Here is a 23,326-nt window from a genome sequence, read left to right on the forward strand (position 1 = left end):
ATTGCAAACATATGAAATCTATGGTAAATCCTTCATCGGACAATAGTATCCGTGAATTCTCTCTTGTTTAGGTAGAATCCCTTTGCCTTGATTGGTAGTGCTGTCACCCAATTGGACCCCCCCCCTCCCATCTTCATATGATTCGATAGCTGATCTAATAAAATGCGAAGCTCTTCCTTCTGCCTCATTTCCCTGACCGTTGATATGTTTCCTCTAATTTCTCCGATTTCGTCCACGTTAGTCTCTTTCTGTTGATTTTGTGACACGATGTTGTTTGCCAGGGAGGACGTAAGTTTCAGCGAGTTTTGATGTTCTATGACGGAAAGGTTAAGCAGGGTTGAGATGCCTAGCCCTCCCATTGTTGGTGGAAGTTCTATTAGTTTCCTTTCCTGTTCGTAATAGTAGTAGTGGTAGAAGTAGGTTTCCATATGCCGCATTTATATATGGTGTTAAACACAAGCGGAATCACATGTCAGTGATGGAACCGAACACCACCGAATTATTAAGACCTCTTGAAGAAACCATCATGAGCTAATTCCAGCCATCACCAACGGACGGATACAAAGGTCAAAAGGGATTCAACCTAAATTAAAGAGAATTCACAGATGCAGTTGCTCTGAGTTCATTGGATAGACTGCCTAACAGACGTTTCTGTGGTACACAGCTTGATCCAAACCATGCGATGATATGCAAGCAGGGTGAATTCATCTGCATGAGATATGATGAGGTAAGGGATCTCACTGCCCAAATGCTTTGGGGGTTATGCAAGAATGTGACCATCGAACCAACACTATTCCCCATAGGAGGGGACAACTTCAGGCACCGCACTTCCAACACATCAGGTGAAGCACGAGTGGACGTCAGCGCAAGAGGTTTCTGGACACGGGGACAAATGGCCTTCTTTGACATGCGAATATGTTAGCCAATGGCCCCCTGTTACAATAACCTAACTATTGAGGCGCCCCACTCCCGAAATGAAAATGAGAAAATCAGGGTGTACAAAGAGCTTATACAAAATATGGACCAGGGCTCATTCACTCAAATAACCATCACGACTTCAGGCAGGGTGGGTAGAAACACGTACGTTCGTCTAGCAGAGGTGGTACCAGAAAAGAAACAATAACCAAAAAACAGTATTGTAGCGTGGCTGAGATGTAGACTACCATTCTCACTCTTAAGATCAGCTCTCCTGTTCGGGCAGACTGTAGTAGAAAGTAGGATAAGTGTATTTTTGTATTAGGTTTCATTAAAGTAAAATAACACAAGTATGAAAGGATAGTCGACCACAGTCGAGAGAGGGGCTAATGAACCGTCGCTGTGGGAGATCGGTCCTAACTGCTTTCATCACACAGTTCCACGAGGATGGAGACCGTTTATTATAAAAAGTAGTAATAGTAGTAGTAGTTGTATTTCCTACTCACCCATGGCACATAATTCTTCAACCTTACATTAATCATCAATTTTCAGGAAGATTTCTCATTTCGCCGTCGTTTCCTTATCTCACTGAGTTCCCTCCAATCGACATAATCAAAATACTTTCCAGTTCTGCATGGTCAGATTTTGCAGTTACATCTTCCTGGTTTTCTTCTTCTTCTTCTTAAATCGAGGACTACATTATCACCTGACAATCACCTGTCGGGTACTGATACTTTAGTATTTCGATCACCTCAAGTTCTTATGTTAAGATCAAGCCCAGTCTTGTTGGTGTGTCTTTGTCTCTATATTTTGATGCTTCCTTTACGTATTCAGTTTTCAAAGATAACAGTGGTGACGTCATTGTCAGCACACGCTTGGTGGCGATTTCTGAAGGCTTTTGCCATGGCTACAACTCGGACATCATGAGCTGGAAAAACTGATGTGTGGTTCCAGCAATCTGGAGCAACGGCACATACACAGCTAGAAGACCATTTCAAATATTTCAGGATCGGTTTATCTCGTTGAGTGGAGACTTTGGGTACCCGGCCCTCACCCCCTTCTGATTTTTTTTTTTCTGTGTATGTTCATCAACCTCAAAGCCTTGAAGCCTTTAGGTTGCTATTCAGCTGGAGATGCCAGCGGTTCCACCCGACATGGCCCGTCGAGCCATGGCAGCAGCCTGAAACCGCCACCAGTCGTGTATACAATGGGGGCCACCATTTGGCAGATGACACATTAAAGAAATGAATATGTAAAAACTGTACTGTATGAACTGTAATGTGTGCAAATAATATTTGGATTATCTTTAACTATTTCTTTTTAATTTATTTTTGGAGGGAAGTTACCTATATATGCCTCCGTTCAAAAAGTATATAACTCAAGTACTTTTTAATCATATTACCGTAGTACAGCCTGAATATGTTAGATAAACCATAGAAAGTCTTTTTTTTTTTTTTAGCGTGAGTAGATATAATGGACCTTACGAACTACAAAACTGTGAATGTTTACTTTACCGACCTCCCGCGCTGCCAAACGCACGATGATGAGGGAATGTTGTCGTACAATGTTTACAGTCTGCAGGGGTTGCCCGTGGGAGCATTATTGCAGTGTAATATAATCCTCAACAAAAGCTGAAGACAGAAAACGTGTACACAATAGCTTTGTATCTATATCACTAGTATTACTAGTGAAGAATATAAATAAAACATGAAGGTTAAATGGGTAAACTATATCTATGGGATAAAAATCTGATAATGTAGGTATAACGAAGACTTTCTGTCAACCATCTATTTCACTTACTGTGCTTACATTGTAAATGAAAATGGTTGCACTGGAAATATCAACGCATACAAAATATAGTTTGATATGATACCCCACTTCATAAATTTTAAAATACTTCTATATTGTTAATATGCTAACTGGTGAAATATGTTACCCATTTTCTTGTCATTCTACAGTCTAATTATATATTAAAAAAAGAAAAACCTGTTAAACCCAAAATTCTAAAATAAAATAATTCGAATTCACTAGCTTAAAAATAATCTAACATACAGACATTTCCAATCCAGGCAAAATAAATACATAAACCAATGGCTTTTCCCCCTTACAAGGGAGGTAGCCCCCCCCCCAAAATGCATTAATTCCACTACCACCCATTCCATCCCCCACATACTCCACTCCCATTCACCCGCCTCTCTCTTATCTTGGCTCTTGGATGACGGGTCAGAATTGCATCCCGTCCACCGCCCTGGATCAGAAGCAGTGCAGCAAGACACAGCACTTCCACAGCAAGGCCACTTCATTGAATCGGCGACCCCCTCCCCTTCTCCGTCCCCTCATGTAAACAAGAGAAGACGGGGAGAAATCCCTCCAGGCTGCGTCAATTTATTTTTCACATACTCCCTCCCCCCCTCCCCCACCCACTCCCTTTCATGCATCACAGCATCATCCGTACACAACCATTCTCCATTCACCCCTATCTTCTGTCTTCTACCTTCCTCAACAGACATTCCCCTCTTTCCCAATCCCCCTTTTACCCCATACATCCATCTCATCCTTGGTCGCCCCTTCATGTTCACTCCTTCCACTTCTGCCTTCCACACCTCTTTTACTAATCTTTCTTCACTCATCCTTTTCATGTGTCCAAACCACCCCATTGCTCTTTCATCAACCCTATCTCCAAACTCCCTCTCCACCCCTGCTCCCCTCCTCACTTCCTCGTTTCTCACTTTTTCCAGCCTAATAACCCCTATCATACTTCCAGGCACCTCATCTCAAACACATTCAAACTCTTCCTCTCTTATGTTCCATGTTACTGCCCCATACAGTACTGTCGGCACAATCACTCCTTCATACAATCTCCTCTTAGCATCCATTCCCAAATGTCTATATCTCATTACACTTTTTAATCCCCCCAAGGCATTTACTTCTCTCAATCTACATTCTACCTCCACCTCCACTCCTCCCGTTCCTGTAACATTCGCACCCAAGTATCTAAAACTATATTTCCTCCATTCTCTCTCCCTTAATACTCACTTCCAAAGGAGAGAATGGATGTTATGTCGATCGTGGCCTCTTTCGAGTTGTATCTTTATTCTGGTTGTCGACAGCTGACTGTTCAGCGGAGGGAAACCCCTCTAACTAGCAGAATGGTTTAATATATGCATAGTATGCAACAGTGACCTACTGGACCTAACAGGCACATGTGCAGTTACGGAAAACGTCACTCCATTATGTGAATGTTTATATATATATATATATATATATATATATAATATATATATTATATATATATATATATATATATACGTGGAGTTAAAAACGACAGCATTGTTGTAATATAGAGACCTAGTTTCAATTCACCCAGTTAATGGAAAATCTCTTATCAGGAAAATCGAGAATACTAAGAAAAAACTGAACAACAACAATGCTCTCGTTTTTAACTCCACGTGTATTACTGAGAATCTGCTCCCCCCCTTTACTAATATATATATATATATATATATATATATATATATATATATATATTGTAGAATGTAGATCCTCTAGTTTTATGTATGCTAGTATTCTTTGCTTCTTCTAGAACGTTGTTTCTATATGTTAAACACATTCAAAACCGTTCAGACTGAGTCTCCAAGTATTTTACCGTTTGTCTTTTTTCATTCCAGTGCGTGTAGAGGTCCCACCCGGAAGTATGAATCTTGCAATGTACAGGTAAGTTATTTTCTTCTTTATCCTTGTCAAAAGCCAAATAAATATATAAGAATGTAAATGAATAAACAAATAAATAGATAAATAGAATACAAAAGAGCTCGAGAATAGGTGCTTCTTCATGCATGTGCGATAGAATGTCGATTCCCAGTGAATCCGTCTAGATATTTAACACAAGTACAATTTATGCGATGTGTGTAGTATCCATCACCACAATATCAAAAAAGCCATATTCTTCATCAGTGCTTTCCCCTCCCAAGAAATCAATGCGATATATTGCAAGAGAGAAGAAAATAAGTGTTGGGTTTTCTAAATAACTGAAAGGGTGTATCGAATACAGGGCGGGAATTTGGGCTATTGGAAAACTGCCGGGTCAGCGAAATTAAAGCTGTATATGTTTCAGTGAATATTTAGAAGGAGAAATTCCACCTGTGTATTGTATGTATAGTGAGATAAAAGATGCTCTAATATTATGGGTGGAATTTATGTCACGACAAAACTGGGAGGTGAAAACACCGGATCGAACTGAATTGGAGGAGCACCGAATCGAACATGATGAAAGGTTATAAACAAAACAAGTGATCGTTACATATATATATTTCGATCACTAACTGTGATCCTCTTCAGCAGATACTATTCATCGTATCTGCTGAAGAGGATCACTGTTAGTGATCGAAATATGCGGATATTTTTACTTTCACCTATTCTTCTCCGAAAGTGGGTTATTAGTATTATTTTACATATGTGCTACATTACTTTGTTGTGATATATATATATATATATATATATATATGTATATATATGTATATAATATATATATATATACTGAATAATTAATTTGTGAGACAAAAATCATTCACAATTATCGCATTATTTTGATTACTGCTGCTTAACCTCCCTTATTATCATGATCATTCGGGAGCATACGCCAGAGGCCGTGTTGGCTTCAAGCACACGCCGCAGTCCTTGGCCTCTTGCGCTCCAAAGAGACTGTTCAGGGTGGAGAAGAAGCGAGAATCCCCCCAAGTGCAACGTTGCCAATTTGACCATCAATTATCGGATCGTCTCTGTCACCTGTCACCCAGTCATACCTGAGCGTGGCAACATGGGAAAAAAATCACTGCCACGTGTCATAAAATTTATTCAAATCATTGTTATAATCCTAAAGAGTAATACTTATTGTACTTTACAGCTTCCTTTACTAAATACAGAATATATAAAAATACGCAACTAGCACTCAGATGGGATATAAGAAAGGTGAATATACTAAGGTTGATGTGGCTGATTGGTCGAGGACGTATGCCTCACCACAGCGCAATGAATAAAATAGACGATTTTCCGAAGAAGAAAAAAATTGTTGTAATACTTTGATATTGTACCATAAGTGAAATGTCTACCAAATGAGTATGGAAAATAACATTGAACTTCCGGTTCGATGTTATTTTGGAACATTTCAAATTTGCCTTCAGCCTCTGCTGTAGATTTGTGTTTAATATAAGTTTACTGCAAGTAGAAGCTGGTTTTACAAATTCATCAACCGAAATGAGTTGAGGAATGTGACGCTGGTGGATTTTTTTTTTTTTTTTTTTCATTAAAACATTTCACGTCAAAGCGCACTTTCACATAAGTCGACGTAATACGTGTTCGTGGAGTCTGGGAGTCGGGTTGAAGCGCCCATCCTAATCCAGGACCGAGATCCATGAAAATCTTGCAAATAAAAAAATTCTCAGGCCGCTGATCTAGCCAGAATGGAATGTATGGAGCTGTTTATTGCACGTGCGCTCCAAAAAAAAATCGTTGTCCGTCCCGACGTAGCCGGCCAAGGTGCAGGCGTGTTCCCTTGGTACATCGCGGAATCCAACAGGTTTCGTCCCTATGCTGCTGACCTAGCGAAAATGGAATGTGTATAGAGCCAGTACTGCACGTGCATTTCCTCATGAGATGGTGTGAGGACAACTCTAACGGGGTCAAAGGGTCAAGTAATATATATATATATATATATATATATATATATATATATATATATATGTATATATATATATAGTATATATATTTATATATATATGTATATATATATATGTATATATATATATATATAATATATAACAGTATATATATTTATATATATATATATATATATATATGTATATATATATATATACAGTATATATATGTATATATATATACAGTATATATATATTTATATATATATATACAGTATATATATATATATATATATATATATATATATATATATATATATATATATATATAATGTACAGCACTGAATGGGTGCCAGTGAATAGAGATACATTTTAACAACCACAATGCACTTTAATTGTAAGCCATCAACTTCAGGAAACCCAATGGAGGCCACATGCAGAAATTGAAATCCGGTACTGCCAAGGACTCGAACCCAGCATCCACATGTCAAGTGTCAAAGTGACTTACCAACTACACTATCAAGAGAGATAGCGTAGTTGGTAAGTCACTATGACACTTGTCATGTGGATGCTGGGTTTGAGTCCTTGGCAGTACTGCACTTCAATGTCTGCATGTGGCCTCCATTGGGTCTACCGATGTTGATAGCTTAGAATTAAAGTGCATTGTGGTTGTTGAAATATATATATATATATATATATATATATATATATATTTTTTTTTTATTTTTTTTTTGGGGGGGGGGGCTGAGTAGTATCATGGAGGAAAATCACAGATGATAAAGAAATCTTGAGCCATCTTTGTTGAGCAAGCACCAGCCCCTCAGTGTTACATATCCAGCTGAGATGAATGGATTGATGAGATTTGAAAACAAGGAATGGTGAGGGGATTCTGTTTGATGTCTTCACTGAGCCACAAAAACTAGGTATCCATTGCTGCTTCTAAATCTCAAGTACTTTATATAAACCTGATAAATTTTCAGTAATTAGCTGGCAGAAGCAAACATAGCTACTGTAAACTCTGCATGACATTTAGATAAATAACATGTTATTTCAACATAGTCTCTTTGTTTCTAGGACTGCCCAGAGGGTTCAAAGGATTTCCGGTTAGAACAGTGCGAACGATTCAACTTGACACCCTTTGAAGGAAGATATCATAAGTGAGTATTGCAAATCATTTCAGACGTCAGTATCTACCTAATTGTATATACAGTACTACCTCTCATTAACGGACTTAAAGGGGGGTAACAGTGTCCGTTGATGTGAATAATCCATTGATTTGGAGTGGTTTTTGGGTGGCGTAGTGATTGCATGCACTAAACAACAGCACTAAAAACACTGAAAACACTGCAAACACAGCTAATTAACATCCATTAATGAGAGGTCTCACTGTACCAAATTGTAATATACAAGAAAGAACCAATGCTCATGGGTCTTGTCTCTTTCTTCCCAACCAAACCTGGCTCAGAATTCATGAATTGTTCCAACTTGGGCTATATCACCTTATTCTCCATTTATCATACCTAGACTTAAATTCATATGCAATTCCAGCTTAGGCTATATCACCATCTAGGCTATTCCAAGGATTTGCGTATCTGTATATATGAAACTGTCTTCACATCCTTTCGACATTTATACTTTAACTTTGCTCTCATGCCCTTGTAAAGCCTTCCCACTCGTAATCAAGAGATCTCTTCAGTCAATATAGTTCACCTCCTTTAGTGACTTGAGCACTAATCAAGTCACCTCTTTCTCTTTGATTCTTCAATACTGGTAGATTTAATGCATTTAGTTTCTCCTTGTATGGCTTATCTGACAGGTTGAGAACCAGTTTGGTGGTTGTTCTTTGTATCCTCTTGATTTCATTTACATCTGTCATTGTGTGATGGTCATACCATTGATGCATACTTTAGCCTTGGCAGGACTAGGATTTCTGTCATTTTTTTTCGTTATATCTTCATCTATACAGTGAAAAGCCGCCTTAATATTATGCAGCGAGCCATATGTTTTCTTCATAATCTTACTGATGTGTTTACCAGGTGACATGTTTTGGTCAGTATTCCCAGACCTTTCTCCTCTCTTGCCTTTGTAATGGACTCATAACCCAAGAAATAATTCAATGATGGGCTATTGCCCATATCCAATACTCTGTATATTTTGGTAGTCAAGTTTATTTTCCATTCTTGGCTCCCAGCAAATATAGTGTCTAGATCTTTTTGCAACTACTGAAAGTCTTCCCATGATCTATGCACCACCTATAAACATGTTGTTGTTGTTGTTGTTGTTGTTGTTGTACAACAATGCGGTCATCCAGCCTACCAGAAGAGGCTGGATGACCACATTGTGAACAGCTGCCCAGGATGTAACACTTCACCCCATACCATACAACACATAATGGAAGACTGCATTTTATACAATCATGCATGCAAACAACACAACATACACTCAATAAAGGATTTGTGGGAAAACCGAGTTTCGGCTGTGGCATTCCTTGGGGAGACGGGACTGCTCGGACAGACAGTCTAGGGAACGACAACAACAACCTATAAACATGTTAGTATAACTGGTTGTACCTCCCATCATGCCATTAATGTAAATGAGAAACATTATGATCAAGATACACATTTTCAGGCCTGGAACCAAACTATCTGTTAAAACACTGACCTCCAAGATTTTTGACTCTCCAGTCTTTCAAAATCTTTTCACCTGATTTCACTATTATGCTTTTAGTGATGCCGGCCTGTAATTGGTACAATGTTAGTCCTTTTGCAATCTTGTAGCACTATTCCTTCTTTCAATGAAAACACCATTAGATAATGAATCTTATCCCCCAGTTGCTCCCTATATTCTCTAATTATCCAGCTGAGATCTCATCAGGCTCTGAGGCTTTTCTTACATCCAATGATTTCAAAAGACTGAGCATTTCCCTCACATCTACATTTTGAGGTTTACTGCTTAGCCATTAGGATTGGAAAGCTACCCTAATAAACAAAAATCCATAATGCATTTCTACTTGTCCTACAAAATCCTTCTGTTGTATCATTTTGTAGGAGCCTTCACATATATTTTGTCATTTACCTTTGTTTTGTAACTACACTGTAATGTTATTTTTTGTAGGTGGGTTCCATACTTGAAAGGACCAAGACAGTGTGAACTTAACTGCCAACCAATTGGAGAAGAATTTTACTTCAGACATAAACTTACTGTTACTGATGGGACACGATGCAATAATGATACAATGGACATTTGTGTGGATGGAAAATGTATGGTAAGTTTTACTGTAAAAACTACAACTATGTTGTACACATGATGCTGCATGCCCCAGTCTTTAGGTGTACTGTTTTTTTTGAAAGGTGAAATAAAAGTCTCGCATGATTAGATGTGAAATATCAAAAGTGATCAATTAAGGCAATAATCACTGTAAATACATTAAAGAGTTCCCTTTCCTTTAAACTTTATCACCATCTATTAAGCTTGTACAATTATAGTGATGAAATACCTTCCAGTCATAGATATTTTGTTATATACTTTCATTTTTCTAAAACTACAGTATGTTATGGCTTAAGTATTTCAACATAATTAAACAAATCATTACTATTCCATATAGAGTACATGCACTCAATGCTTAAACTGTTACAATATTTAACTAATTTTTTTTATTCATTTATATATTTATTTTATTTATTTTTTCTTTTCTTTTTTTTTCTTTCTTTAGCCAGTAGGATGTGATCGAAAGCTTGGGTCCAAAAAGAAAGAAGATATATGTCGTGTGTGTGGAGGGGATGGAACAAGTTGTACAACAATCAAAGGAAGAGTTGAAGAAAAAATCTTAAAGCAAGGATACAATGATATCTTACTGATACCAGCAGGAGCTACTAGTATCCACATTGAAGAGGAAAAAGCATCAAATAACTACCTGGGTAAGGGAGTGTCAAATAATTACTAACTCAAATCTATTTGATTTTGCTTATCAGGGTGCATTTACTCAGATGTTCAGATTACTCAGATGTATTTACTGAGTGGTCCTGCAAGATAGATTTCAGAGTAAGTAATTTTCATGTTATCCATCTTCAAAACCCATCCACACTTCTTGAGATAAAACTTGGTTTCTAGACCAGAACCAATATATATATATATATATATATATATATATATATATATATATATATATATATATATATATATATATATATATATATATATATATATATATATATATATATATATATATATAAGTCAATCTGATGCATAAGTTGACCCCAAAATTCTGAGGTGTAATTCAATTTTAAGCCTACATTCACCCAATAAGACAACCCCTAAAATAAGACAGCACCACTTTCCCAGCCTTATTGTATATTACCCTTGATGGATTGAAACCTTCAAGATATGCCATTATTAGTACAAATACAACAAAAAAGAACAAAAAACCCAACACTTTGTTATGTAAACAAAACTGAAATTAGTTTTGATCTTCTTTTGTTTCCTATCATGAATGACTTTGGAAACAAAAAATAACTCTTTATCCTCCCTGACACTTTCCCAAATTTGGAACCAGCAGTGTTATTCCCTCTATTGTGACCCTGAATAGTGTTGTTCCCTCCCCCATGACCACTTAGTTGGTAACTTTTCCATCTGGCTTTGCCTGTAAATGGCTAATATATGAGTGTCGCCTGTCTTCATCGATTGTTGGTGCACGATGAGTGTTAGGCAAGCAGTTTCACTTGTTTGCCTTTCAGTGATAAAGGTTTACATTTTATATTCATCATACAAGTTGACCCATGGTTTTGGAGAGATGCTTTTAGGTTTCAAATGTTGACTTATATGCTATCATAGGAGGGAGTGCCTAAAATTATCCGCATTTTTGCCATAACAAATCTTTATTATTGTCACACTGGATTGAGCACATGCATGCTTATAGTTGGTACTGTTGTGGTCACTTGATCAAATTTTGAACCTGATCGCACCATTTTGCTTTCTGTCTTTACAGAGTAAACTTGGCCATTCCACTAGTAATATGCACCAAATAAGAACAAAGAGTAATGACCAGATTTCTCTGGTCAGAAGGTGTGTCAGGGGCTGAAATTCATTGAAGGCTTTTAGTACAATATGGAGACAGTACATTACTGAGTAGAAGTGTGTATTAGTGGATCAAGAAGTTTAAAAATGGCCAGACAAGCATGATGCATGAAGAGGGAACAGGACGCCCCTCAATCCCCACCACTGATGCAAAGATTCAGCAAATTCAAAAGATGGTAATGGTGAACTCGCACACACTTCTATGTGGTAGTGCATTTTCCCCATATTGTGCTAAAAGTCTACAATGAATTTCAGCCCCTGACATACCTTCTGACCAGAAATATTGGGTCACTGGTCTTTGTTCTTCCTTGGTGCATAGTGCTACTGGAGCAGCCATGTTTACACTGTAAAGACAGAAGGCAAAATGGCATGATCAGACTCAAATTTTGATCATGTGATCATAACAGTACCAACTATGAGCATGCATGCACAGAATGGAGTGTGACAATAATAAAGATATTTTATGGCAAAAGTGTAGATAATTTTTTACTCTCCTTCGTACATAGTGTATGTATATACTGTATGTGCAAACATACATCAGCTACCTCATGGGTGGATTTAGAATTATCTGGTTTATTACCAGGCAGGCACTGGTAGCTTCCATTTGCCCTTTTTTTCTATCCTATATACCGTATTTTCTGGCTTAAAATGCGCATCGGGATATAATGCGCACCCATGCACTTCGTTATCTCAGTACACAGATAGCGCGCACCGACGTATAACGCGCATGCCCGATCGCATTTGTCTATAGCGCAGTTTTACCTCGGTATTTATAGCATGTGAACGAGGTTACATGGAGAAGTATTTTTCATTGGCTAGAGCCACCGCTGGGAAATCTGTTGATTTGTCACTAAATTAAGTGTCAGTTTAGGCATCAATCAGGACACAACTAAGAAAAAGTCGGAACTACATGTACCGGTATATGACTCATGTTGTGCGTTGGTCCCTTATTACTTTGTAGCTTAGTTTGGAAATATGATCTAAAAAAGTTTATTGAAAGTAAAATATACAGAAAAATTTCGGGATTTTTACAGAAAATGTTCATTTTATATCTTGAGGAAATAATTCGTCTTTACCATTTTTTTTTTTTTTTTTTAATACTACTGAAACAAACTACATGGGTGGGTTTCGTTTTAGCTTTGAACCTGCAATGACAGTGGTGAAATAGGACAGTCTCTCATCGAGGTGATGTTTAGTTAATATAACTCCATAAAGAGGGTGTTGTAGTCAGGTGTTTGACACATTTTATGAACGGCCGCAACGAATTTGTACATTCTTCTAAAGTGAAGCAACAAAGCCAACAAAAAGTTCAAACTAAGATGCTGTGGAACATGGGCAAATATCATAAATATTGATCATGTTTCATGGTGTTTAGGCCTATTTAAACATGAAAAATAAGATTCAATAGGTACCTACCTATACCAAATATTTATATACAGTAGCCCATGCTGGCGTATTCTTTCATGTCACCATGGCTGTTATTCTTGTTCTCACGGAACGTCACGGAGAAGTGTGCCTCCCAACTTTGTGACGGCCAACATCGTCATGTTGTTGTGAAAAAAAAATTACACACACAGCCGCAGAATTTTTATCGTAGGCCGTAGATAATGCGCACCACCGGATAACGCGCACCCCCCATTTTTAGGCCCTTCCAACGGAAAAAAGTCGCGCACTATACGCTGGAAAATACGGTAAAGCATATGTAGTGTCTTTATCCCCTCAGATTAACTAACTTTTATTTCACAGCTGCCCGAAGTCTTTCTGGAGAATTCTTCTTAAATGGCAACTGGAGGATTGACTTCCCACATTCTAAGGACTTTGGAGGCACAACATTCCATTATGAAAGGAAATCAGGCATTGATATATTTGCTCCTGAGATCCTTCGAGGACTTGGACCAACTACAGAACCAATTTATATTGTGGTATGTGTAGTATATATATGCTTGGTTTTTTTTTGTTCTCAAATATAATTAAGACTCAACTGATTATTTGCTTTTTTGATTCATGTGATACTTTTCTCCTTAGGTTATGCATATTTAAATGTAAAAGGCTTTACCCCCTTGTAGATTTTTTGTTTTCTTTTTTTTTGTAACTTCTGTGTGGTGGTTGCATCTTGCACCTATGTATATACCCATCATACCAAGGATTGTGGAGATGGGTATATATATATATATATATATATATATATATATATATATGTGTGTGTGTGTATGTAAATAATTCCGCTAGGCCGAAGCTCTACCAACTAAGCTATAGAGACTCTAAAATTCTCCAACTTTGAAGTTTATCTAACTCCTGAAGGACTAAGTCGACTGCTAACTGTTGTCTGAACCTTGTTTTACAGAGAACTAAGCCCAACTCATAGATAATGGTTAAGCTGGTATGAATTCTTGATGGACTTTCATCATTGTAATACCTGAATAGAATTGCCATTGATGGCATAATTATGTCAATCAAATAATTCCAACAGTCACCCCTGGAATTGAACTGGGGCCTTGTATGATGCTAGGCTGAAGCTCTAGCAGTCAACTTAGTTCTTCGGGAGTTAGATAAACGTCGAAGTTGAATAATTTTAGAGTCCCTATAGCTTATGTATATACATATATGTGTGTGTGCATAATTTTTTCTTTTATTTTTTCTTCTTTTTCTTCCTCTTTTAGGGCTAGAAAGTGAGTGTGGTATGTCTGCCTCTATTTTCAAAATTGTAATTTCCATACTGCATACCACAATCACTGAGGGATTTTGAGTATGGAAACAATAGTCATTCTATGGGAAAGCAGAGAAAGACTGCAACATGAACTTGCGATCAACAGTACCAGCTTGCTTAAGACACCTGCACAAAGGGGCAGGGTTATCTTGGGGCCATAGTAGTGATAGAGCACAAAATTGGTGTGAGAAGCATATAAGTTCATGAGGGAATTCTGCATGAAATTTTATCCTATCCACTAATTCTCCTGTTTTCATTCCTACAGTTGCTATATCAGGAGACCAACCCTGGAATCAGCTTTGAATATTCCTTGCCCAAAGAAATATCTCAGCCTGAGAACAAAACATATGAATGGATCTTTGGACCTTACAGCAACTGTAGTGTCACATGTGGAGGAGGTAAGAAGTCGCAGATATTCAAATATACTGGAAATATTGATGTATATACATGCATATACCAATGTCCCACCCTTACTCGAGACAGCTTCACAAAATCTCTCCACTGAGTGACATGTGTTAAACCAGTGGCTGTGGCCAGTTTTCTGGATCCTCCAGGTCTCTTGCAAGAGAGAACTGGGGCAATAAATTGATCGATTGATCCAGTTGCTATTGTGCATGTCATATCCTCTTCCTTTGCCTCCTCACATATTTCACTAAACCACTCTTATTTGTTGAGGAGCCCTCATTCTTTTAACAAAGTTTCTGATCTCTCAATATGCATATTGTAGACCAAGAAACATTTTTAGATTTTATGCTCCACATTAAAGTCATCATTCATCAATAAACTTTAATTGAATTCACTTTAAAATTTGTTGTTATTCCTGTCTTCTTACAGGTCATATGCATCGTAATGTTACCTGCACAGCAACCAGTGATTTTAAGATTGTTCCTAATGATCTGTGTAACCCACTCCACAAACCTGATGATAAAAAGCCCTGCAACAACCATACATGCCAAGCCAGGTAGTGTACTATATCATCTACTTCTGTATATTTGTATTTCAGTTCTAAATATCAACCAACTAATGGACTTAGTATAGCACTGCAGGAGATGTAGCAAAGGAAATGAATCGTCCAAACTGGAACTGCCAACCCTGGAGCAAAGAAGAGAAAGAGGAGATCTACTGACCCTTTACAGATTTATGAAAGGGATGAAAGTCCTCGACAGAGACGATTTATTGAGGTGGGATAAGAGAAAAACAAGAGGACATGAAAAGAAACTCAAAAAGGATAGTTATAGAGGAGATCTGAAAAAAAATAGTTTCCCACACAGAGTGTAGATATCTGGAACAAAATGGATAAGGCAACAGTGTGTGCAAAAACTGTACAAGAATTTAAGAACAAACTAGATGCTGAAAGATACAAAGACGGGTCACTACGAGCATAGTTCTCTTCCCATATAATACAACTAGGTAAATACAGACGCTCCTCACCTTACGTTTTAGTTACGTTCCGAACGGCCGAACGTAAGTTGAAAATGAACGTAAGTTGTTAATGCACATTCTAGTAATGTATGACCATTCATACTGTACTATACATCCGTAAATTCTATTACCGTATCTTATAAAACACCCCTAAATCATTAATTATACACATAACATTGTAAAATACAGTAAACTTCCACTTATCCGAACTCCAAGGGGGATTAGAAATGTCCAATTAACCGAAATGTTCGGTTAATCCTACTTTGTATGTTTCATTCCTGTGGAGTTTTATGCGGTAATGTCGGCTGCAATATTCGTACCTGTAAACTTAACATACACATGGAAATGCTTATAATAGTTCATAAACATATTCTATAGAGTATAAACAGACGATCGGGTGTAAACATGGAGTGTACTGCCACCGTGTGAGCACTTAGTGAAGCTCGCGGGTGGCGCGGGGGTGGCGGAAGAGGCGGCGGGGTGTTTGAATATTCGGTTGAGATCCAAATATGTTCGGTTGAAGCGATGGCTCCCGTATTGAGAAAATGTTCGGTTAATACGATTATGCATAAGTATCGGTTAATATGATCATGCATAAGTATCGTTTGAACTACGGAGGGCGCGCTAAACTAAAAAATTCACTCAAAATTTTTTTTACCATTTTTTTTACAGTCAGTTTAAACGTAAAATCGAAAAAACGTAAAACAAATGAACGTAAGTAGAGGAGCGTCTGTATACTTGTTGGAGACCCTACAGAATTATAGGGTATACCAGGGTGCTGAGTTCTTTGAGGCTGATTTATAGTTACAATACTCAGACTACATGTCAAGTCCTGGAGAATCCTGGGATGTAATCAACCTGGATTTTATCAAAAGAAATTCAGGGATAGTGTGTACTGAAGATGCCTAAAGCTAGGTGAAAGCTCTACAAGTAAAATCAAGAAGCTAGTATTGTCTTTACATCCATTTTAAATGAAGTTTGGCCACATAATAAGACAACAACAATATTCAACATTCAAGTGTTATAAAAGTTGAACATGTCAGCAAGAAACTCATGAAAGCAGAAGCTGCTGCAAAGTTTAATCAAGAGTAAGGAGTAGCAATCTTTAAGCGATTTGAAATGCATGGAGCCCTTGAGGATCCTGAAAAACATTAGGATACCTTCAAATGTGAAATTCTGAAAGCTGTTGAGAAGTCCATTGGAAAGTGTCCAAGGGTTAGGAGTCCATTGGAAAGTGTCCAAGGATTAGGAGTCCCTTGGAAAGTGTCCAAGGGTTAGGAGTCCATTGGAAAGTCTCCAAGGTTGAGAAATGGTGTGGCATTATGTGAGACACTGAATGATGTTGAGATAAGCCATGCCATAAGATTGGTTGAGGACATGGATTCATACCAGAGTCCAAAACAGCAGACTAGAGTTCTCATGAGGATAAATAAAGAGAGGTGTACTGGGAATCGCTGAGGATGTTAAAAGGCCGTTTCAGAGCAAATGACTTTACATGTTCCCTGATCTCTGGAGAGATTGCTCCAAATCTGTGACCCAAACAAGCCCTATCTAAACAGCTGATGGGCAACTAATATCAGATGTAGAGGGGTGTCCAGCTTACTGGATCAAGTACCTTGAGCAATTGTATTTGGTTATTCAAGTGTTACTTTTAAGAAACATCTCCTTTTGTCTAAGTAGAAAAACAGGGTCAGCCACCTGTTAGCCAATTGCAACATCAAGTGGGTGACAAAATGAAATGGTAGCAAATTATGAAGCCCATTAGAGGACAACTTTCGTTTCCTGTCACTTATTCTCTTGATAAAGATATAAACAGACCATTGTATTTTGTTCCTGATAACCAGTACTTTTTTCATACTGTAATGATAAAATCATAGAATTGATAAATGAGAGAGGGAAATAGAAAGGAGGGATAGTAAAAGTTAAAAAGCGATCAGCATTCTTTTTTAAGTGGAGCTTAGTCTCCAGTCATAAAGAATACTGCATGACTGGTCTGTAAGGCTGTAGGCATGTCATTAAAGTCTCTAATATACTGGCTGCCTAAAACTTATTAGTCAGTACACTATGCAGGTTGGAGATAGAGTTAGGTTCCATTACAGTATTCACTTCATATTTTAGCAAAAAATTATAGAGTATCTGTGATAGAAAAGCAATAAAGGCATTGCTGCAATGTTAGATTTAAACTAGATATTGTATTTGCTAAGCTGTACTTACCAAATTAGTATATACAGGAAAGGAACTATCCTCATGAGGTCTCATCTGTTTTTCTTCAATAATCATGCCTAATTTTAAATTTGCTTATGATTTTGATATAGGTTATATAAATTTCATGCTGTTTCAAAAGTTGATGCATCAAGACAGAAAACTATTTCTTGACATTCTTCAGACACATGGTCTTTAATTTATTCCCTTGACCTCATGATCTCCTTTCCCAAATCACAAAATTTTTCTCTCAGTTCTGTCCACTTCCATTAATAATTTGAACCATATGATCATGTCTCCTCTTTCTCTCCTGTCCTTCAATAATGGCAGGTTCAGAATTTTTATCTCTGTCAATCTTACCTATAAAGATGCAATCTTGTTTATATTCTTCACTCTGTGCAGAGACCATATCACTCCTTCAAGGCTACTTCAAAATAATTTTCAGTAGGTTTATGAAGCTACATAATTCTTTTTATATGATATCACACAGATTTTTTAGTAATAAATTTCTTTCATCTCTATCATTCAATATGTAATTGGTTGAATTTCTTTCTTAGTCTTCTAAATTATATATACAAAAAAAATTCTTGTTCTTCAGGTGGGATGTTGGCAAGTGGACTCCATGCACTAGTTCTTGTGGAAAACCAGGTTGGCAGTACCGACAAGTATACTGCAAGCAAAGCTTTACAGAAGGCCGCCTTTCTGTTGTGGATAAAGAAGAATGTATCAACATGGAAGGCCCAGAACCAATCTCTCTTCGGCAGTGCAATCTGGAGTCAAAATGTCCTTCTTGGCACATTGGAGAATGGACTCCAGTATGAAGCTGTCTTACATTGCTGGTTGAGTTAGTCACTAAAGTAATGAATCTGCATAAGGATAATTTTACACACACACACACATCGTCATATTGACGGCAAAGAGTGGAACTCAGAAAAAACACAAGTTTTGTGGATTTCAGTGACGAGGGAGTACCTGTGTTGTATTAGTAGGGAAGGGGAAAGTTTGTGGTGTAATGGGCAGGTTAAAAAAAAAAAGGTGAAGGGGAGCCATTATTGAAGAAAATGGAAGGAAATGAGGAAGGGGATAAACATGTCTCAAATGCCAGAAAGGGTGTAAACAACAAAACGATGTGCAGATGACACAGCTGATGTCAAACAAGTAAGGGAATTAAAAGTAGGAATATAGATAAGAGCAGCTCAATGTAAAGTGGAGATAATTATTTCTATGGATTTAATGAGGGAGGAGATGACAACCTCCCCCGATTATAGCAAGTCTAGAAGAAAAACTAACAAAAATTAATGAATCATTGGAGGTTAGGTTTAGCCAACTTGCAAAAATTACACAAGGAGTTAATAAATTGGAAGAAGTAAAGAAGGAGAATCAAAACCTAACTAAAGAAATAGAAGAACTAAAAAGACAGTTAAGAGAAGTAAAGGATGAGAATAAGGAATTAAAGAGGAATAATAAAGAGAATAAAGAGTCCATAGCAAAAGAGGTAAGCAGTTGGAAAAAAGTCCAAGAGGATAACAAAATTGAATTTAGAGATATAGTGAAACAACAGATGAAGGAACACACTCAGGACACAGTTATTAAAGTGATGAGAGAGGAGAATATAGTAAGAGACTTAGCAGATAAAAAGAAATGTATAATTATATTAGGAATGGAAGAGAAGCATAATCCAAATAGGACTACAAGAGTAAGGGATGAGAAAGAAAAAGTAAACAAGGTATTAAAATATTTCAAGGTGAACAAGAAATAAAGAAAGAAATTGAAGAAATTTATAGGCTAGGGAAAGACAGGATAGACAAGACCAGATCAATTAAAGTTAAATTCAGATCACAAATGACAGCAGAGGATGTCTTATCAAAAACAGGGAAACTAGCAAAAATGATCAGTATAAACAGGTATGAATAAAAAGAGAAATGAATAAAGTGGAAAGAGAGGAAGAAAAAAACAAAAAGAATCAAAGCTAAGGAAAAAAACGAGAACAGAACAGAGTCAGACAAAGAGAAATTCTATTGGAGAGTAGTGGATATGAAAGTGAGAAAATGGTTCATAGTAGAGAAAGACAGAAGGTAAACAGAAAACAGGATGGAGATAACAGAAAAATAAAAGTATCTTTCACAAATATAGATGGCTTAATAACAGGATTGAATGAACCGAATGATTACCTGAAGGAAAAAGAACCTGACATAATGGGAATTGTAGAGACAAAATTGAAAGGTCCATTACCACCCAGCAGTGTAGGACATGGTGCATATAATTATTGGATTAGAAACAGAGAAGTAACAAGGCGGTGGAGTTATGTTCCTGATGAAGAAGGATATAAATGTAAGGAATGTTACATATGGAAAGAATAGAGTGGAGATGATTATGATGGAAATAGAGGACAGGGACAAGAAGAGCAGGAAGTTTGTGGTGAATTATGTGCCTCCTAAAACAGCTTCATGGGAAGAGAGAGAACACAAAAATATGTTAGAAGACACAAGGATAGCACTAAATAAGATAATAGAAGATGGAGGAAGAATAGTTATAATGGGTGACTTTAATTGTAAAGAAATCTGCTGGGAAGAGATGACAGTGAAGGGTGGAGATGACTTATGAGGAAATGTACTACTTGATATGATTATAGAACATACAGTGACACAATGGATACAAGAGAATACTAGGTATAGAAATGAGGAAGAACCATTGAGACTGGACCTAATAATCACATCAGAACCTGAAATAGTGGATAAGATTGAATATAAGACACCACTAGGGAAAAGTAACCACATATTAGTTGAACTGGAACTAAGTGAAGAAAAATACATAGTAAAAACGAACAATATAGAAAGGGAAAAACAAATTTTGATAAGATGAGAGAATATTTAAAAAAAGGAGACTGGGAAAGGATACACAAAGAGGAAACAACAGTAAAAGAGAAATAGAAATTTTTGACAAAAATTTATAAGGAAGGAGTGGAAAAGTATGTTCCAAGACAAAAAAAAAAAAAAGATATGTAAAATGCTGGTACAACAAAAGATGTAGTGAGTTAAAAGACAAAAGAGATAAATCTTGGATGAAATGGAGAAAAGACAAAAAAAAAAACGAAAAATGGAAAATATAAACCGGTTATAGAAACCAATATGTACAAGTGTACAGAGAAGAAAAGAGAAAATACGAAAAGGATGTCATAGAAAAATGTAAAGATCAACCAAAACTATTTTACAGACTTGAGTGGCAGACATTGAAGCAAAGAAGAGAGGGAGGAGACTTGATATCTATAGAATCATGAAAGGCATGGAAATTATTGATAGGCTCTAATAAAATGGGATAGTAGAGATACAAGAGGACACGGAAAGAAAATCAAAAAAGATAATTATAGAGGAGACCTGAAAAAGAACAGCTTTCCCCACAGGATAATAGATGTTTGGAACAAGTTAGATGAGAATGTGGTGTGTGCAAAAACGATACGCGAAATAAAAAACTGTCTAGATAAAATGAGATATGGAGATGGGACACCACGAGCATAGCTCCCCTTCCTGTAAAATACAACTAGGTAAAAATACACATTTACATTTACAGAATCATGAAAGGCATGGAAGTCCTTGACAGAGAAGACTTATTAAAGTGGGATAAAAGAAAAACAAGGGGACATGAAAAGAAACTCAAAAAGGATAGTTATAGAAAAGATCTGAAAAAAGCAGTTTTCCACATATAGTGGTGGAACAAATTGGACAAAACAGTAGTGTGTGCAAACACCATACAAGAATTTAGGAACAAACTAGATATTGCGAGATATAATGTATAATGGAGTTTGGAAAAAATAAAAATAGAATATCAAGAAAGTATAAAATTGGTGAAGAAAAAGTGAACTTGGAAAGAGACCTTGGAGTAATAATCAGCAAAGACATGACACTGGACAAACATATCAATAAAATAGTCAGAGAAACCTTCAACCCATTAAGGTCACTGAAAGTGGCATTTGACTACTTGGATGAGGAAATGATTTAAAAGAAATAAATTATTAAAAAATAATATTAGTTACACTAATAAGACTAAAACTGGAGTATGCAGCAACACTATGGACACTCAGTACTAAAAAGAATATAAATAAATTAGAAAGAATACAAAGAGTAATGACAAAGTTGGCACCTATTCTTTCCAAGTTAAATATGAACAAAGATTATCCAAATTGGAATTACCAACTCTGAAACAAAGAAGAGAAAGAGATTTGCTGACTATTTATAGAATCATGAAAGGAATGGAAATCCTAGATAGGAATGATTTACTAAAATGGGACAATGGAAAAATAAGAGGACACGAAAAGAAACTCGAAAATGATAACTATAGAAGAGATTTGAAAATATAGCTTCCCACATAGAGTACTGGATACCTGGAGTAATTTAGTTAAAGAAACAGTGTGTGCAAACACTATTCAAGATTTTAAGAAAAAACTTGATGCTGAAAGATATAAAGACAGCTCACCAAGCTCCCTTCCCGTATAATACAACTAGGTAAATACACTTTATTTCCAAGATCAGAATATATTGGTGGTATGGTCCCCAACCCCACATCAAGAAGATACTGGAACAAAACATGAATTCAAATCTAAATATGATAATTGAAAATTAAGGATATACTCAATTGGAACTTGGAGTTTGAGACCAAGTATGATAAATTGGGGACTAGGAGGCAGGACCCATCAGGTATTGCTCCCTGACTGTACAGATTGACCTCTCATTAACGGACGTTAATTAGCCATGTTTGCAGTGTTTTTGCTGTGTTTTCAGTGTTTTTGGTGCTGTTATTTAGTGCTGTGCAATCACTATGCCATCCAAAAACCACTCCAAATCAACAGATTATTCACATCAGCGGACACCGTTACCCCCCTTTTAGTCTGTTAATGAGAGGTCAATCTGTATACTACAATTAGGTAAGTACACAGGGCAGCAACCAAACTGGTCTCCAGTCTGCCAAATAAGCTATATGAGGGAAGACTAAAAGTACTTGAGCTGCCAACATTGAAATATTAAAGAGAAAAAGGTGACTTGATTACAGTGTTCAGGTCACTAAAGGGGATAGACTACATTGATAAAAGAGGTCTCTTGATTAGGGATGCTAGGTATTTAAGAAGTCATGAAAACAAATTGAAAAAGATGATGTCTAAGGGATATGAAGTTTTCCATATAGATATATAAATACATGGAAAAACTTAGAAGGAAATATAGCCCAAGTTATAATAAGACATGAATTTAAATCTAAGTATGATGACTGGGGAATAAGAAGATATACTCCACATTGGAACCATATGTGAAATTGTAGTAAGGTATGATAATTGGAGAGTAAGTGAAGAATCCCATGAGCATTG

At 36.8% G+C, this 23,326-nt stretch overlaps 1 protein-coding gene across 4 annotated transcripts in view; it reads left to right on the plus strand.

Annotated features, from left to right (window-relative positions):
- Ppn (proteoglycan-like sulfated glycoprotein papilin) overlaps nt 1-23,326 on the plus strand; it is a 228,928-nt gene that overhangs the window by 115,297 nt on the left and 90,305 nt on the right. For all 4 annotated transcript variants that reach the window (XM_076175936.1, XM_076175939.1, XM_076175937.1 and 1 more), the window contains exons 4-11: nt 4,584-4,629; nt 7,644-7,726; nt 9,684-9,834; nt 10,282-10,486; nt 13,389-13,564; nt 14,615-14,747; nt 15,184-15,310; nt 18,572-18,788. In XM_076175936.1, coding sequence (XP_076032051.1) covers nt 4,584-4,629; nt 7,644-7,726; nt 9,684-9,834; nt 10,282-10,486; nt 13,389-13,564; nt 14,615-14,747; nt 15,184-15,310; nt 18,572-18,788 — 1,138 coding nt within the window. The remainder of the gene's footprint in view (nt 1-4,583; nt 4,630-7,643; nt 7,727-9,683; nt 9,835-10,281; nt 10,487-13,388; nt 13,565-14,614; nt 14,748-15,183; nt 15,311-18,571; nt 18,789-23,326) is intronic.

This window comes from Oratosquilla oratoria, chromosome 38 (genome assembly GCF_046742065.1).
Source record: "Oratosquilla oratoria isolate Oo_2021 chromosome 38, ASM4674206v1, whole genome shotgun sequence".
Lineage (NCBI taxonomy): Eukaryota > Metazoa > Arthropoda > Malacostraca > Stomatopoda > Squillidae > Oratosquilla > Oratosquilla oratoria.